We start from the raw sequence: 18,455 nt of genomic DNA on the forward strand, positions 1-18,455 counted from the left end.
CCGGCGGAGGCGGCCGGAGGCGGCCGGGGGCGGGTACGGACTGCGGGCTCGGCCCCGCGGCTCCCACTCCTCCCCCAGGACCGTGTGCACGGCACGGACCGCCGTGTGTCGGGCGAGCGGCGGCGCGGGAGGACTGCAGCCCCCAGAACGCGGCGCGGCGGGCGGTGACGTGCGGGAGGCGGGGCGGAAGTGTGTGTTCCCCGGGCTGGGCGGCCGCCCGGGCCCCGTTCCGGCTGTCCTGGCCTCGGCCTCGGCCTCGGCGGCGCGGGGCAGGGGGCAGGAGGAGGCAGAAGATGGCGGCGGACCTGGAGACGGAGGTGCAGGCCATTGACAAGAGCCTGCTGGAGTGCTCCGCCGAGGAGATCGCCGTGGTGAGGCGGCGGGCCCGGCGCGGGGAGGGAGTGGAGTGGGGGCTCGGAGGCCGCGGCAGGCACCGGCCTGGGGAGCCGCTCCCGAGGCCGGGGCCAGGCCGCTCCGCGGGGCGAGCGAGCTCTCCGGGAGGGGGGTCCCTGCCGGGGCTGGCTCAGAGGGCACCTCCGGCCGGCAGCCGTGTCCCGCCGTGGCCTCAGCGCGCTGTTGTCGCCAGCGTCGCTGTTGCAGCAGGCGATGTCCGTGGCAGAGATCAGCCAGCTTTTCCTGTTGTGCCGGCTGGCGCAGGTGGCTCCCTGGAAGCCGCCTGGACGTGGCCATCCCCTGCCGGGGGCGGCCGGGCATCTCACCCCTTCCTTAAGTGCTTCCTGAAGTTAATTTCCTCCGGCCCTGCTGCCCCTTCGCCTCTCCCTGCCGGCAATCGCGCCTAGAACTGAGGAGATGCCCCCTCCCTATTAATTTAGGTGGATGTCTGACCCCAATACACTTTTCAGTGTTAAAGTGCTATTACAGGATTCTTCCTTCCTCCCCACTACTTAAGATGCGGTTCTGGAAAAACTTGCAGGAGTTAATTTTAGGATTATTAGAATGGGGTGTTTGTAGAGGAAATATTAGTAAAATCAGTGTAGCATTTAAAGAAATCTACTTCTGTTTATATACTTTTCCTGTTCTTATAAAGCGTAGTTGAAAGAGGAATGTAGTTTCGAGGGTAAAGTCTTAGGAGGAAGTTTTGTTTCTGACATAAATGTTTGTCCATTTAGACACTTGGGCATTTGAGGAACTGGGTGTGTGTGTGTTAAATTTTTGAGAGACTGCTCATGTGCATATTCGTAGGATAAAACCTTGAAGAGCTGTCTGTGTGTGTCTCAATGGGAATCACATTGGCTGTTTCCAAATGAAAATCACAGACTGTTATAATTCAGATTATCCTCAGATTATGCTTGTGTATCTTCAGTGCAGACAAAGGTACGATTAGATGGGCAAATGTGCACAGTTAGCTATATGCTAGCTAGTTTAGCTCCAGGATTAGTCTTGCTTCTTCTCTACAGCAAACCAAATAATTTCATCAAACATTTATAAAGTAGTCCAAATTGAGCCCAAATTACCTTGTCTGTGTGAATAGCAGCTGTTTTTTTTGGGTCACATTCAAAGGCAAGGTAAACTCAAGGCATTCATGCACACAGGGGAATGCATTTAGGAATTTGCTGTAGGTAGAAGTGCCAGCTTAAATGTAGTCAATTCTTTCTCTTTTTTTTTTTTTTTTGTCATCACCTGCCCAAGTTCCAATTCTGAAATCTGTCATTCAAATCTAGTGTGGTTTTTCTGCCTCTTTTGCTGATAGCATTACTTTGCTGATAGCCCAGTATTAACAAAACAAATACTACCCCAAGGCAATAGTTAAGGCTTCAGTTTGTCATGGCAACAACTCAGTGATAAACTTCCAAAGGACAAAAATAATATAAATAAGTTCTCTTTAACATAATATGAGCCTACATGCAAGTATTTTTATGTGCAGCTAAAAATCCCATAAGTTATACCTTTTAGTTTTTGAAACAGACAAGTGAATTGTTTTGTGGCTTATGAGTATTCTACATTTTGTTCTCCTGGTATCTCTTACTTAGATGGGAATTTAATATAAACCCTGATGAACCATTAGGTATTTACTTATGTAAGGTGTTGTTTGATCAATACTTTGCACTTTTTTTTGCCCCAGGGCAGTTAAAGTTGTTGCAGGAGAGTAAGTGTGAAGAGGGAGGAAGTGAAGAGGAATACACTTCCCTTTTTAATAAAAAACCTCTCTTGGGAGAGTAGAATATTAGCTTGTCTTGCGTGTGATTTCAGGTTAGAAGAAAGAAAGACTAATTGAAACCTTGCCTAAGTGCAGAAGGCTTTTATGAAAGAACAAATTCCAAAGTTTTGAGTTGTTTTTCTGGAGTTCAGTGCTCCCCAAGTAGCGATTTAGAGAGGCAATGCAACCTGTGTATACCTATGTCTATATTTCTATTAACAGTCTAACTTGCACAGCAGACCTGTGAGTTGCCTTCCTGGCAGCTCTTAGAGTCAGTCACATCTGTTTCCTTGTCCTAGTAGCCTGGATTTCCTTCTGATACTATTTCATCCAGGACCCGATTTTCAAAACTGTATGTGCAGTTATGTGTATAGAACTGGCTCCACAAACAGATTTAAGTGTGATGACGTTCATCATTGCCACACCTAACTCTCAGACAGCTACTCCCAGGATTTTTGGGATGGGAAAGCCATTTACTCGAGGAACAAGAATTTTCTCTGCTTAGGTATTTGTTTGAGCTTGTAGTGTAGCTAGTATGCACTCTGTGTTTTCTGGGTAGAAATTAGTAATACACTGCTGAATAAAAAGACTGATGTTAAAGATATTTTGCTGAAAAATTCCTGCAATTTAATAACTAGCATATGCTATAAAAAATAATGCAAAAATAAGCTTATTAAATGGAAATCATGGAAAAGATTAAGTCACTGCCACTGTGATTGAGTTGGTTCCTGGCAGTAGTAGCAATTTGGCAAAACTGATGAAAGAAGAGGAAAAGATGAATGAATTGGTGGGAAAAATTAAATTCTTGTTTAAAACTTTACCTTTTAATCTTTTTTTTTCTTATGGTGTTCTCTGACTCGTGATGGGAATGGTGAGGTAATCTGTAGATTTCTAGACTCTTGACTATGGCTTTTTGGCAACCTCTTCCCATGAACTTCCTTGGGGAAAAACTGGGCTTTTACCATCAGAGCTAGATGAATATAGAAAGATTTAGTCAAACTTAGGAAAAGAGAAGTGAAGAAAGCACCCTGACGAATTAGGGTTTTTTTAAAATACTAAGTTCTACTTCAGAAAAACATATCTAATAAATGAAACTACTTCAATATATTTAAGAAAAAGGCTAAAATGCAGCCAGTCTGCACAGATGCTCAGCTGACTGAATGTCTGTATCCCAAGGAACTTACTACAACTATGTTATCTCAAACATAAGTTCTTTAGAGTAAGTTATAAATAATTCAGAGTAAATCAAGCTCTAATATTTGATCATCAAACCCATTTATTTTAGCATAATTAATTCTGCATTTTCATGTACAGTTTTAGGTTGATTTTGAACTCTTTTTTTGGAAGCTGCCAGGGGTTATCTGGTTGTCACATTTACAATGAGAAATGGCATGCTGAGGCTGTTTATGTAACACAAGATTTAATCAGTGGACACTTGCAGTATCTGCTTGCTCCCATTTGTTCTTTATAAAAACCTTACGGTCTTAACTTACAGTTTAAACCTTTCTAAATTTGTTACCTACAAGGCAGAAATAAAACAAATGTTGTCCTCAAGTATTTTTTTTATTCTGTGTGTATATAATGGGGAAAAAAAAATCAAACCTAGGAAAAGCTGTGAGTTTTTTAGTGGTTTAGGGCAGCTCAGTGGTTTGATGCCTTTTAAAAACGGCCAACATTGTTTTTTACAATTGAGTGACCAGGAGAATTGTAGTGAGTTGACCTTGGCTGGGTGCCAAATACCCCCCAAAGCTGCTCTCTCACTCCCCTCCCCAGCTGGAGAGGGGAGAAAATAAAGCGCAGGGCTTGTGGTGGAGATAAGGAGCAGGAAAGGTCACTCACTAGTTACTGCTATTGGCAAAAAAGACTCGACTAGGGGAAAAATTAATTTTGTTTCTCACCAATCAAATCAGAGTAGGGTAATGAGAGAAAACCAAATCTTAATAACACCTTCCCCCTATCCTTTTCTTCTTCCCTGGATCAAGTTCACTCGTGTTTTCCCTACCTCCTCCCCTGAACAGCACAGGTGGATGCAGAATGGGGGATGTGGTCAGTTCCTCATGTTGTCCCTGCACTCCTTCCTCCTCAAGGGGAGGACTCCTCACCTCCTTCCTTTGTTCCAGTGTGGGGTCCCTCCCACGGGGGACAGTCCTCCATGAACTTTTCCAGTGTCAGTCCTTCCCATGGGCTGCAGTTCCTCCTGAACTGCTCCAGCCTGGGTCTCTCACAGGGAGTGCAGTCCTTGAGGAACAGGCTGCCAGTGTCGGTTCCCGTGGTGTCACCAGTCCTGCCAGCAAACCTGCTCCACCTTGGGCTCCTCTCTCCAGGAGGTCCTGCCAGGAGCCAGCTCCAGCCTTGGCTTCCTGCTGTGGAGTCACAGCCTCTTAGCAACATCCAGCTGCTCTATCTAGCATGGGATCCCCCATGAGCTGCAGGTGGATGTCTGTTCCCTGCTGAACCTCCATGGGCTGCAGGGGGATCTCTGCTCTGGTGTCTGGAGCACCTCCTGCTCCTCCTTCTGCATTGATTTTGGGGTCTGTGGAGCTGTTATTCCCAGCTGCTCTTTTTGTCCCTTTGAATATGCTATTCCCTGTTAAATCTGTTATCCCAGAAGTTCTGCTGCTCTCTCTGATGGGCTCAGCTTTGGCCAGCTGTGGGTCCATCTTGGAGCCATCTGGTGTTGGCTCTCTCGGACATAGAGAAGCTTCTGGAAGCTTTAATAGAAGCCAGCCTGTAGCCCCCTTGCTACCAAAACATTGCCTCACAAACCCAGTGCAAGAATTCATGGATCTAATGCCACACTTGAAATAGTAATTCAGATGAGTTATTTTGGTTGAAGGAGGAACCAAAACTCCTTCATTTTCACAGGTGATTTTTTGAAATTAAATGAGAAAGGGACTGTTACCTAATGCTGTGTTTGCTTTTCTCCATGTACTTTTTGTCTCTGTTCCTTGCCAGCTCCAGGCTCCCGCTGATCCTCTCTGTCCCAAGCTGGCAGCATCTGTCTGCACTCCAGAGAAATGTGACCAACACAGTCTAGGCTGTATCCTAAAAATCACTGCCAACATTTTACTGGTCATTCATCCTGGAGGAAAATTTTAGTGAATTTTTCTCTTAAATCTTCTGTATGTCAAAAGGATAAAATGTGTCAGCAAGGAAACAAATTCTTCCTTTCCTAACGTCTGTCTTTTGTGATCATTTAGATTTAACACTTAAAAGGAAGCATGGCTTTCTAGTTTTGCAATGACATTTTAGATATTTCATGTAGAAATAAAATAACCTATATGGCTAGAACTATGATGTGTTTATTAATGAAGAATTTGTGTTCTCATTTTTTCTAATATAAAAGAAATGGCTGCAAGCAAATGACCTTCAAAAAGAAGTATACCAGCATCTGGCCTATTATGTACCAAAAATTTACTGCAGGGGTCCCAACCCTGCCCCTCAGAGAGAAGACATGCTGGCACAACACGTTTTGCTGGGACCAATGGAATGGTATCTTTGTGGTGAAGATCCTGCATTTGGTTTTCCAAAGCTTGAGCAAGCAAACAAACCTTCCCATCTGTGTGGCCGCGTCTTTAAAGTGGGAGAGCCTACGTATTCTTGCAGGTAGTTCAACTTAACATTGTGACATTGTGAAGCATTTATGATTTGTGAAGTCATGGAACATTTTGCAATAAGAATATAGTGTCCTAATGAAAAGTTAATAACCAAAATATATTTTTAAAGTAACCTTGCAGTCTTTCATGGCAAGTGGGATCGGGGGAAATTAACACTACAGATATATAAATGGAAAAATATTAATTAGTATAATGGAGAGTGTTTTCTGTACAAAAGAAATGCAAGATTAAGAAAGAATTTGGAGTGACCTTTCAGGGTGATTTAAGGGCATTCATCAGCAGTAAGTGGACAGGTGTATGTGTGTGCATTTTGGGTGTTTAATATCAGCTATTAGTGTTGATCTTGTCTTTTAGACCTCCTTCCATGACCTGCTAAACCAATCTATCAGATGCTTAAAACAAGCATATCAGCTTCTAGCTCCTTCCCTACCTCTATCTCTAGATCTCTCTAAAAATACTTCTACTGGAAAGAGAACAGGAAGTTCCTAACCAATTACAAATATTTAAAAGAATCTTCAGTTTTAAGCCATTATATCACTAGCTGTAGGTTCATTTTCATCTTCTATTTTCTGAACCGTTTGTAGTTTAAAGTTTTGTTTGTGTCACAAATTCCTGTCATTTTGTGTAGTTTCTACGACTCACTGGGACACTTGAACACTTGGTGAGGTGACATAGGGATGGAATGTCTCTCTAATTTCAAGGGTTTATTTGTCTGGGTTTCCATCCCCTTCATTTACAAGGAGAGAATGATAGTGGAAGAATTTTTCTTTCTAGTGCTCTCCTCTTCCAGAAACATAATACCTTACTGGCCTTTGGGTTTGGAAATGCTTTGAGACCTCTTTATAATGAGAGAGATAAGATTAAACTGGTGGGTACTTCAGATACCTACTGAGTTGTTGGTCTTGAAAAAGCAAGTGTGTTTAGAAGAAAATTACAGAATTCCCAACATTTTCATTGCTTCATATGAACAATATTTGATCATTAACATACTGAGGATAGAGTCCCTCTCTTTTTTTGTTGATCAGGAGACATTTGATTCCTGCTGTGTGCTAATTTTCTTTAACTTACGGCTGGTAATGAAGAATAATGAAAGTTTAAATTAAGCTTTTGTGGAATACAGCAAAGAATTATTTTCCAAGTCCACATTAAAAAGCAGTGGATTTTCTGTGCAGTTGTACAACTTTCAGGTCTGCTTCTGCTTTAGGTATAGGCACAGTTACTTGTCTGAGAAATTACTTGACAAATGGTACTGAATTTGTAAGTATACTGCCACAAGTTTAGAGCTCTGAGGAATCAACATTCTATATTGTAGAACTGATTTACCAAATCCTGCATGCACGTTGTGGCATTAAGTGGTAGTTTGTTTGGTTTTTTAAATCTAAAAAAAATAATGCCATGGACATAAACTATTCTAAAAGAGAAGAGTATTGTGTAATTTTGCTTTGACATTTTCACCTTTAGTGGCTCCTCTTGGAGAAAACACATGTGCATAGTAAGTCATGGTTACCATCATTTATTTTGGTTAAATGAAATTAAGAGAATTTTTGATAACGAAATTTCATGTGATCTCTAGTGTTTTCTTTTAAATAAAATAAGTTGTTTCTATAATAACCATCATCATAAGACAGACATTCTCTTGCTATTTATTTTTACATTGCAAAACTCACCTGCCTTAATCTTGAGGTGCCTTGAAGTCAGTTGCATTACATGAGTTCATGCACTTTCAGTGTTTTTCAGGGAGACAGTTAAATAAAATGCTTAATTGTCTCATTTGGTTTAGCCCATTTTACTAGAAATATTCCTTCTGTCTAATACAGGAGTGTTTGTAGACAAGACCTTATTGTGGTCTCTGATCTCCTGGTTGAGAAAATTGTGTTCTTGCAGCTCATCAGTGCGCTTGTAGGCCTGAACTTGGAAGCAGAGGTTTGATTTAGTCTGTTGTGTGCGATCTTTCTACCCAGTGTTCAGTGAAAAATGACTTCTCTGATTGCTGGAGATCATTAATGCTGGTGCTCTGTACATGAGAGAACTTACTTGGGTTTATTCTGGGTTCTGTAATTCATCTGTTTACTTCCCTGTGTACGTGTCTCACCTCTTGAAGGCAATGTCTGTATTACCCAAACTAGACATACTACCCACACAGTATTTTAAAGGCTCTTCTGTTGTGAGAACAGATTTTTTTTCTATTTAATTTGTTTACCCTCTTTAAAGCCACCCCTTTCCTCTTTCAGAGTAATATACACATTAGTTAGAATGTTGATATTGGTGATATTTGAAAATTGTCTGTTGTAAAATGTGTTAAGGCAAAAGCAAGTGTTTAATGCTTTTTTTCTTTCTTTCTGTTTTTGCTGTTCTCAGAGACTGCGCAGTTGACCCAACTTGTGTGTTGTGCATGGAATGCTTTCTTGGAAGCATTCACAGAGAGCACCGATACAGGGTTAGTGATCCCATGGGATAATGACATAGTTATTAGTCATTTTGTGTGTGTGTGAAACAGTTTCAAGTTTGAGAATGTATACAGAATTTCCAAATGCTGAATGAACACAAAGTTCTGAATGTCTGCAGTAATCCTATGTGAACTTGGGTGTTTTGATCTGAGTATAACTTCTGGAAGTTAACACTTCAAAATCGTGAGCAGTTAAAATTTATGTGCAGCAGTTAAATTTACAAAAGTCTGTTATTTTTAGCACATGCCCTTTAGTGAATTTTACAGGTTTTGACTTGGGTTTTGAGTTGTTCTGACTTCTGTGTTTGACTGTTTTTAAAAGCTATCGAAAAACCTTTTTTAAGAAGCCACTTCTATGTAAAGCTTAAACACGAAGTTAAAATAGAAAACAAAACCTGTAAAGGCTGTTTATTTTAGTAATATACTGTTATTAGTAGTAGAGATTAGTTTAAAAACAAAGCCAAGAAAATGTTGGTGTGTTTTTAAATAAGTTAAGTGAAAACTACCAGTGCAGCCCTTCTGTAATCTGTTTTTTGCAATACTGCACTGCTCCTAATGTTAATCTGTTCACTGTATGGTTACATTGAGTGCTAGGGTTCAGGAAAACACTCCAAGCACAACAACTTTTATCAAGAAACCCTGCCAAATTTGTTGGTATCAGCTTACTTCCTGTACGTAGGGTTTAACTTTTTGAGCCTATTGAATTAACAAGTCTAGGTAACATCCAAAAGTGTAAGCAAATGTTCTTTCAAATGTCCATCTAGTTTTGTTGATACTGTAAGATGTGCCTGTCTGTATAGAGTATATCAAGTATGCCAAAATTAGGTGAAAGAATTATTCTATGCATCAGTTAATAGGTGTGATTCAAAAAAGAAGTATTATTATGCTTATTTACTTGAGGTAGTCTTTAAAATAAATTTTATTAAAACAGTGTAAATAAAGCATTAAAATTTTCCAATGCTTTTTTTCAGTGCTTACATATGTGCAAAGTTTAAGTCTCTCAATTCCTTTTGTCATAAAGCACATCTTTCACTCACTGTATAATAGTGCCATGTGAAATGATTTAGCTTTATAGATTAAAACTGTGAGAATTGTAATACTATACATGCCATGGCAAGGAATAGATTCAGAAAATCTGAGAACTTCAGATGGGGCAGAATGGAGGTGTTTGAAGGTGTTTTGTTGTTCAGGGTTTTTTCTTTTGACATAGGCACGCTGATGAGGTAGACAAGCTTTCAGCTGTCGGGTGTTGTGATACTGTTTTTGTAGTACAGCTGTGACTGCTCATTTCTTAATGTGCATATATGATATAGATGCATATTCGCATGAACTGCTTTGTTTTTAAATAATTTTAGATGACAACATCAGGTGGAGGAGGTTTCTGTGACTGTGGTGATACAGAAGCTTGGAAGGAAGGTCCTTACTGTCAAAAGCATGAACTTAACTCTTCAGAAACTGCAGAAGAAGAGGTAATTACAATTGAGGCATCATGTTTTATAACATTCTTAACTGTGTATATATGTGTGTATATATAAATTGTTCACTTGAGGTTATTTTTGGTCTGCATGAGAGGCTGTAGGAACTTTAATAGTAATAATTCAACCACAGTGTTAGACAAAAATTAGTATCTTAAGAAGTTCCTTAAAATGTTTTCTACTTAAAGGCTTCATTTTGTATGTTCTGGGTCACCTCTGCAGTTTTAGTTCTATTTCTTTGTGTTTCTGTATATTCTGAGAAGTCAAGGGATTCTGCTGCAGACAAAAAAAAAAAACCAAAAAAAAAAACCAAAAAAAACAAAAACAAAAAACCAAAAAACAAAAAAAAAACCAAAAAAAAAACCCAAATCTGTATGTAATCATGTGCACCAAGAAGCCAAATTCAGCTGTCTGTGCAACAAATATTCTGATTCTTACCAAAGGGAAGTGCACAGATTTTTAAAAATCAAAATATCTTGCTGTCACAGGAAAGTCATAGTGGAGATGTAAGGCAGAGGTCTCTAAAAGAGTTTGTTTGGTATGGAGAAGGTAAATAGAGAGCACATCTTCACCACAGAATCAGAGCATAACAACTTGGACATATTAAATGCAAAAGGACATGCCACATCTTACAGGAAGAACTCAAGCTGTTGGACTAACCACTGCAAAACACTATTGTTTAAAGTTTATACATGTTTGAAAGGAAATTTAACATGGTTGTGGAAGGAAAAATTACCAATGGCCATTTAAAATTGTAGGTACCATCTTTGGTGTGGGAAGTGTTAGTGTCTTAAGTTACTGGAGACTAGAGAAGTATTCTGTCTTCTGCTTATAATCTCTTATCTGTTACATCTCAGGAATGAGTGTGGCTAATTGGGCTTCTGACCTAGCCACTCACATCTGTTCTTACATAGTGTAACTTCTGCGAGATTTTTTTAAAAAGGAACATCTAAGGCAAGCATTGGTAGTAATTTTGCTGATCTGGTGGTTTAAGTGAAGCAACTGTAATTGTATTTTCAGTGACAGTGGTCTTTCTAAAATCTGTTCCCACTCTCAGCCCTAAGACTCTAGCATCGTTGCTGAACTCACCACTGGTCTAGATGCCAGTTTACATTAGTCAGCAGCCTTAGGAAACTCTTGTTATGAAATCTTGGGTGGACTGCTACTTCTGTGCCCAAAGATACTCACACAGTGAGTGTGCCTGACAGAAAAATCAAGGTTCTGGGCAGGCTTTGTGTTTCTTCCCCATAAACCAGGGAGATTGAGATCTCTTGTGCAGTGTTGTGTTTGAGGTAGATTAAAGATGGTTTGTTGAGCATTATTGGAGCCTGTTTTCTGCCTTGCCCAGATATGTACCTTTGTTGAAAGTGCTGGGAGTGGAGGGAGAGCTGCTGCTTATGGCTTGCCTTTGCTTCTTTGGTGGCTGATAGTTATTCATACGATGGATAATTTTTTAATGAAGGGGGGAAAAAAAGAAAGAGAAATGGTTGTCCTTACCACTCTTGTAAACCTGCCAAGTATTCCCAAAGAGTCTTGGGGTGGAGGGGGTAAGCTTTATTAGTACAGGTGAATTGCTGACTGTCAAGAGCCTCCATTAGATGATGCAGACTTAAGTTGAGAAATTCTTATTGTGACCATTTTTATACAACCTAAGCTGTAGTGAAGTGCAGGATTTAGTATTAGGTAATCCTAAACCAGAAACTGGGCCACTGTTAAATATTTTAATTGTCTAGCAATAACACATAAGTCAAAATATCAAATGATGAATTGAGTCAGTGACCCAGTGTACAGTGTATATCCAGGTGACCTGCAGGCCATGCAGTGTTCCCTTTCCAGGTTTGTAGAAGAGGAGCTAGCTGTTCTCAAAATTTTGATGCAGTAAAAAACAATTTCCTTAAGAGAAGAGGTTTATAATGTTTTCTATTCACCATCCTTGAAATGGATTGAAATGGCAGTGGTACTTGCACTATCCTATTCAGAGTTGCCAGTGGTTCTCATGTGCTGTTCCAAAAAGTGGTCCATTTGACTTGGCAGACTGAGGCAGCTCTCCCCCTTCCTCCCCCTCCACATTTCCATTCCCCCACGTGCAGCAGCCTCCATTCTGCTCTGGCACAGAGAGGACAAGTTTGTAGGGACTGCTGCAGTTGTCAAATGGAGGGCACAGAGTGGGCACAAATGGGTGCACGGTGCACAGACAAAAGGGGAGCAGCTCTCTGTGAGCAAGACTGAGACGTGGACAGATCATTATGAAACACCTATTTACATTTCAGCAGTTAATTATTTATATACCACAGCATATAAGAGACGTGCATCATAAATCATGATGCCAGTGTGCTGCATGTTGTATAAGCCTGGATAGATAAGACTTATGCCTTTTAATGCATGCTGCATATAAAACAGGACAAGAGATGCACGGTCCTTTGTATTCTGCAGTTTACTAATATTGATAAGTGGAACAAAAGATACAGGGATCTGAAATTATGGTTTTGAGGGCATAGCAGAAGAAGCACGTTTTAATGCAGCTGAGGTTAAAGTTCTTCCAAAGAACTATCTTAAAAGGTGTGCTGGAGTGAGAACAAGGAGACTGAGAATGGAAGAATGTGTGAAAATGTAAATGGGTGATCAGAGGCACGTTAACATTCGGGTACTGAATGTTAGATTAGAGCTTTGGTGACTGTCAGTGTAGAAATGGAAGAAGAAAACAGGATGATTATTGACTCTCTTCCTTTCAGCTGAAAAGTCATTTAAAGAAAGACATCATTAAAGATGCTTACATCATCTTTGATAAAGAGAGGTGCAAGTTTGACAGTTTGTTTTGAATGTCATTTAATTTCTCATTTGCTATTTATATTTACTTTCCAGGATCCTCTTGTGCACTTACCAGAAGACATGGTAGCAAGAGCTTATAATATTTTTGCCATTACATTTAAATATGCAGTAGATATATTAACATGGGAAAAGGAAAATGAATTGCCTGGTCTAGAAATGATGTAAGTATAATATTTGTCTTCTGTCTTTTAAAGGCTTATAGATATTTACAGTTGAAAATGCAGATTCTGATTTTAAGAATCTTTTCTGCCTTTCCTGAAGTTGTCAGAAATATTTTGTATAAAATAATTGTAGTAGATTTGTATTTCTCATATTTTTCCTTTGCTCTTGCTTTTACTTTTAACATTGCTTTAAATGGCATAAATTCAATCCTTGCTTTGAGTGACATAAATTCAATCTTTGCTTTGAAGTGAGAAGAGTGACACTTACTACTGCATGCTGTTTAATGATGAAGTCCATACCTATGAGCAAGTTATTTATACTCTTCAGAAGGCTGTCAACTGCACACAGAAGGAAGCCATTGGTTTTGCAACAACAGTAGATAGAGATGTAAGTGAATTAATTGATAGAACTTTTAATTACCTTGACCTAATGTTTGTTTTATGACTATACTTACTTTAGTCTGTTTTCCCAAAGCATGTGGTTAATGTGAGTCTGTGAGTCCTGTGTGTCATACCACCATAAATGCCTTAATACTAAATACTAAATGTCTCAGTGCCTAAATGCTATTTGGCCAGTCCAAACCAGACCTGATACTGAATATGTTTCAATGTAAATGTATTCAAGTAGGTCTTATAAGTGTAAATGCCAAGGTGTTTCTCACTCCTCTGTCAAAAATGGGCAGCAGCTTTGGCTGAACCATGGAGCTGACATTGAAAGAGTCCCTAAATATGCTCATAGGAAATGCTTCTCAGAATAACAGCAGTTAAGTGTGAGGGATAAAATCCATAACTGACTGCTTTTTTTCTGGTGCTTGTGGAACTGTTCATGATTTGTAGTTTCTTTTTTAAATGTAATTTAATTTTCTTTTTCGTAATTGTCAGATTACAGTGGTAGGAAGAGATAAAAGCATTTAACACAGTTTTTAGGAGGAACAGTGAGTTCAGAATCACTATATGCTGAATATAATTGTAACTAGTATTTCAGTTTCAGAAGCACTCTGTCAGCTGTGTTGTAGTGTGGCTGATGTTAATTTTTTTAAGGAAAGTGATACTTCATTGGGTAACTGCAACTTTTTATTTTTGCAATGAACCTGTGCTTACAGGTTTGTAAGCACAGATTGACATGAAAGAAGTGTCCTTTTTATTTGGGCTTATTGGCTTGTTCCTATTTTTGGGGTTTTGGTGTGGGGAGGAAATCTTTAAATCTTTTCCCAAATGGCAATGGGAATGTCATTTTGTGTGGTTAAAGTACTTCAGGGAGGTCAGTGGAGCAGGAAATATAACCACTTCGTATTACTTAACACTGAACTAGATTTTGGTTTTGTGTTATCACTGCTCTATCTTTTGTGGTAACCAAAGGAATCACGTCTGATCCCTGAATATGAGCTGACCTGAGCATGTGCTGTGTGTTGAGGGATACACTCAGAATTTCCTACTGTTGATGCCTTCTACTTCCAAATGCATACATGAATGCATATATAGATGAGCATGTATGTGGAAGAAATGAGAATGTTATGCCTGAAGCAGTGATTTGGCATCAGATCTAAAGTGCCCGTGAGTTTTCCAGTCTGCAATACACTATAAATTCAATCAATTATCTATTTTGATGTGTTGATTGACAGTAGAGAAAGACTGAAAACCTTCTTTTGGAATAAAACAAGTGCTTCAATTGTATGTTTAAAAGACCAGTTAACTTTAATATCTGCTTTTTTTAAAGGCACTGAAATACCTGAAATATCTTCAAGTTATATCAAAACTAATGAATAATGCCTTTGTACTAATGTTTTCAGTATTTTAATAAAAGAAGTGTAGTTCTTTTCATTGTTCATCCTAACAACAAGGGAAAGAAAACACAGAAAACTTAATGTAACAGGTAAATGAATATATGATACAATTTTATTTTCTTTTTAAAAGTACAGGGTGCCTTTGGGAAATCCAAGTATCTAACTATATACAGTACTTAAGAAAGTGAAAATAGCATGAAAGGCAGAGTAGTTAGCATGTATCTGAAGCTTTTACTGTGTTTTTTATACAAACGTAGAACACAGAATTGGGACTCCCTGTTTAGGAGCTGATGGTAATGTTACATCTGTCTGAATTTGCAGGGCCGTAGGTCTGTTCGATATGGAGACTTCCAGTACTGTGATCAGGCAAAATCAGTAATAGTGGTAAGTAGTGGGGTTAAGGGATGCTATCTCCTCACTTGCCTCCTCTTAAGCAGAAGGAGGCTTTGCTACCCAGTTTGTGATACTGTTATTGTAACAACTCATTATATTTTAATGATACAAAGTGTTGGAGATGCTATTTACAATACAGTAGAGGTATAAAAATACTGGTTTATGGGGTTGTTGTTGATCTTTTGTTGGGTTTTTTTTTCCTACTACGGCCTACCTAACACCCAAAATAATTATTTAAAAAGAAGTTTGTAGGCAATTTTTTTTCTTCATAAAACAGATGTTGACAGGAACTTTGAATGTATCTTTTAGAATTACATGCTAGTTCAGATCAGTGAAGTTAAATTATTACAGTTTTTCTCCCATAGTGTGAAGTTACTTATGTCTTTCACAGCAACAGTTATGGAAATTATTACTGATTGAGTCCAAGTGTGAAACTGCAAATACTTTCATTGCATCTATGCATTTATATATGTATGTATATTAATATCTATATATTGCAACATTCTTCCATGTAAAAATGTGAGAATGTTTTCTTTTATTTTTTTAACTGCTGCAGTGCAGTACTTAATCACATGAAATAGTTTATGTATGATACTGCAACCTTTTATGAAAAGCAAATGCTGCAACTAGAGTTACTGTTCTTTAACTATTGAAGATATTTTGAAAGCATTACTATATTTTCTAGGATAATGCTGTGCAATATTTTTAACTTGCTGGCCATGCAGGCAAAGAACAAACGGCTTTTATGTGTAACATCTAACTATTATGCTTTCTAACACATAGATGAGTGTAAATTCTTTATTTTAACTCTGTGTATTTAATTTGTGGTTTTGAAAATAGTCTGTGCTCAGTCAATTTCCATGATGGGCTGCAGTGTGACTTGCCTGTCATGTTGAGAGGGATAAACACACATGGCTGTCTTGGGTTGAACGTGGGAGTGCTTATCAGTAAAATGCAGCAGATCAGTGTGAGCATTGATAACAGGCCAAGAGTGGAAAATGGTTTGACCTAAATATGCTGGTATTGCATAATAAGGTCCTTCAAATATTAATAGGATAAACAAAATGCACTTTTTTGGGTTTGTTATGTAGGTGTTAGTAATTAGAATATGTATGAATATTATAAATTATCGGATTTAATCACAGGAATGCTGTATTTCTGTATAGAAGTATATACCAGTCCTCACTTAAATATGCATTGCCTCCTTTCTCCTTTTCTTTTTAAGAGAAATACCAGTCGTCAGACAAAGCCATTGAAAGTGCAAGTTATGCATTCATCTATTGTTGCCCATCAGAGCTTTGGTCTGAAGCTCTTAACTTGGCTTGGCAGTGTTATTGGATATTCAGGTGGGCAAAATTTATATTTTGAGATAAGATAGAGAATATTTGAGAGGAGCTGATTTTCTGAAGCAATTTTGTCTTCCTTTTTGAGATATGTAATGTATAAGGCAAAGCTATTAATAACTTGTCAGACTTCATTTTATTTTCTCTTACTGGAGTTCTGTTCTGAATTCTAACTTCCATGTGAAAGTGCTACCAGTCTTACATAGTCTTTTCTGTTTAGTTGCTGTTGAACAGAAGCTGAGACTTGCTGTCAAATGCAGTATGCCAAAAAGCTATTTTTTCAGTCCCTACTTCTTTTTAAATGAATGCAGTAAGCTGAAAATAACCTGTCTGATTAGATAAAACAAAATTATTCAGAAGTAATTTGATGAATGTAGATGAAAGCGATTGCTTCAGATTTTTTGCTAAGTAGAACAGAGAAAATGCAGTGAATTGTGGAGGGTTTTGGTAAGTATAAAAGCTGACAAAGTCCTAATCAAATTTTTTAAAAGAGGTTTCTTCAAAGGAATCAAGAAGCACAGTATCAGAATTTATGGGAATGCTCAGTTTTTGTTTTGACTTCATTCCCCCTTTGTCTTGGTAAATCATAAGATGTAGGGTATGGGAGGAAATAAAAGGAAAAGTGACAAACTGCTGATATGGAGAAATGTAGATACAGACTCCCTTGCAATTTGTATTTTTTTAATCTAGAAATGTTAGCAAGAAGTATTAGCAAAGCACACTCAGCTTTCATATTGCACATATGTTCTGCATGGTTGCATCATTTCTTCAGAGACTGTATGTTTTATTAGACTGATAGTTGAAAAACCAAGATTTCTTGCACAGGGTCTTTATAACATTCTCGTTTTTGAAACATAAGTCGTTTATGTTTAAATTTTAAAGATAAGTAAATCAAACTTCTGAACAGTATGGATTAGTAGATTGGAGTGATGAAGAAAGTTTCCTTTTGTGGGAAATTTTCCTTTCAGTGAAACATGTAGGCAGGCACTGTCTTTCTTATCCTTATCCTATTTTAAGCCCAGTGTTGCTCCACATCATTTGTGCCAAGTGCCACAGTCATTAATTTTCAGCACTAAATGACAGTGGCAAAAAGGTTATTTGAATATGTCATTCATGTCTCATATTGCAGAAGAAAGTACTGAATTTTGAGTTGTGTATGTAGTGTTTCTGAAGTTCTGAAGAGTTCAGCTCATTAAATGCTGAGTTCTTTATGATTCAGAAAGGCAAAAGGCATGGTTGTTTGTAAACAGCACACATACATTTTGTCTGTGACCAGTGTGCCTCATTTACTTGAACTGCTTCCATGTCTTGGGATGTAATCTTGTACTCTGAGTCTGGTTTTGTGAAATACACTTCAGAAAGAGGTGATTTCCCTTAGCTTTTTACCAAACACACCCAAGCAACTCAATTCTGCTCAATCTTCTAAACAGTCTGTTACCCTTCATCTGTGACATGGGGGGATTGAGTTGCTGCTTGGGTGGTTACACTGAAATGTCCCTGAACAATGGCTGAGGGACAGGTAGAGGGATGTTCTGCTGTACCAAAGTTAGGTTGGATGATTGCTGTCAAAGGAATGACAAATTCTTGTCATAAAAAAAAAAAAAAAACCAGCAGAAAAACCTTGCTATGGAACTTAGTCAGAAGTTTGACCACTACATCCTTCCTAGCAAATATCCCTTCTTCTGGAATAAGTGTCTTATTTGACAATTGCTGAACAATGCAGTAGTTTGTATTAATTTATTGTCCTTCGTAACAGTAGTTGGCATTGAACTCTGCAAGGCAAAAAGGAATAACCCCGAACTGCTGTAGGGGTTCTTAACATGCATATTACTGCACCATGCAGCACATGGTGCACAGTACACAGCACCATGCCACTGCCCACTCTGCCTGAGGAGCTGAGATGCCAAGCAGGGTGTGGAAGTAAGGACTCTCTAAGTCCCATAGTTCTACAGGAATATACATTTCCTGCAGTGCAATGCCAGGTTGAACATTCTTAACAGGAGCATGTCTGGGCTGTGCTGTGTTTCAGATGCAGGCTTGTCTGCAGGCATATGACTTACATGTTCATATAATTACAATTGCTTCTTTCCATTAGGAAAAAAGATGCAGAGAAGCCTTAAAATGATAGCATGAATATACTAGTCATTTAATATATTAATTATATTTTCCTTTTCATAGGAGTCTAATCAGGAAAACTAAACCCTGGGAAATTAGGCTGTTTCTTATTTTAGTTATCCATTTTTAAGGAA

At 38.7% G+C, this 18,455-nt stretch overlaps 1 protein-coding gene across 1 annotated transcript in view; it reads left to right on the plus strand.

The window, feature by feature from the left end:
* The first annotated feature begins 221 nt into the window (after positions 1–221).
* Positions 222–18,455, plus strand: part of UBR2 (ubiquitin protein ligase E3 component n-recognin 2) — a 55,599-nt gene continuing 37,365 nt past the window's right edge. The window contains 8 exon segments of the mRNA XM_036380003.2: positions 222–371; positions 5,505–5,764; positions 8,134–8,212; positions 9,577–9,690; positions 12,559–12,686; positions 12,936–13,074; positions 14,792–14,854; positions 16,089–16,209. Coding sequence (XP_036235896.1) covers positions 294–371; positions 5,505–5,764; positions 8,134–8,212; positions 9,577–9,690; positions 12,559–12,686; positions 12,936–13,074; positions 14,792–14,854; positions 16,089–16,209 — 982 coding nt within the window. The 5' untranslated portion in view covers positions 222–293.

The sequence above is a fragment of the Molothrus ater genome, chromosome 3 (assembly GCF_012460135.2).
Source record: "Molothrus ater isolate BHLD 08-10-18 breed brown headed cowbird chromosome 3, BPBGC_Mater_1.1, whole genome shotgun sequence".
Lineage (NCBI taxonomy): Eukaryota > Metazoa > Chordata > Aves > Passeriformes > Icteridae > Molothrus > Molothrus ater.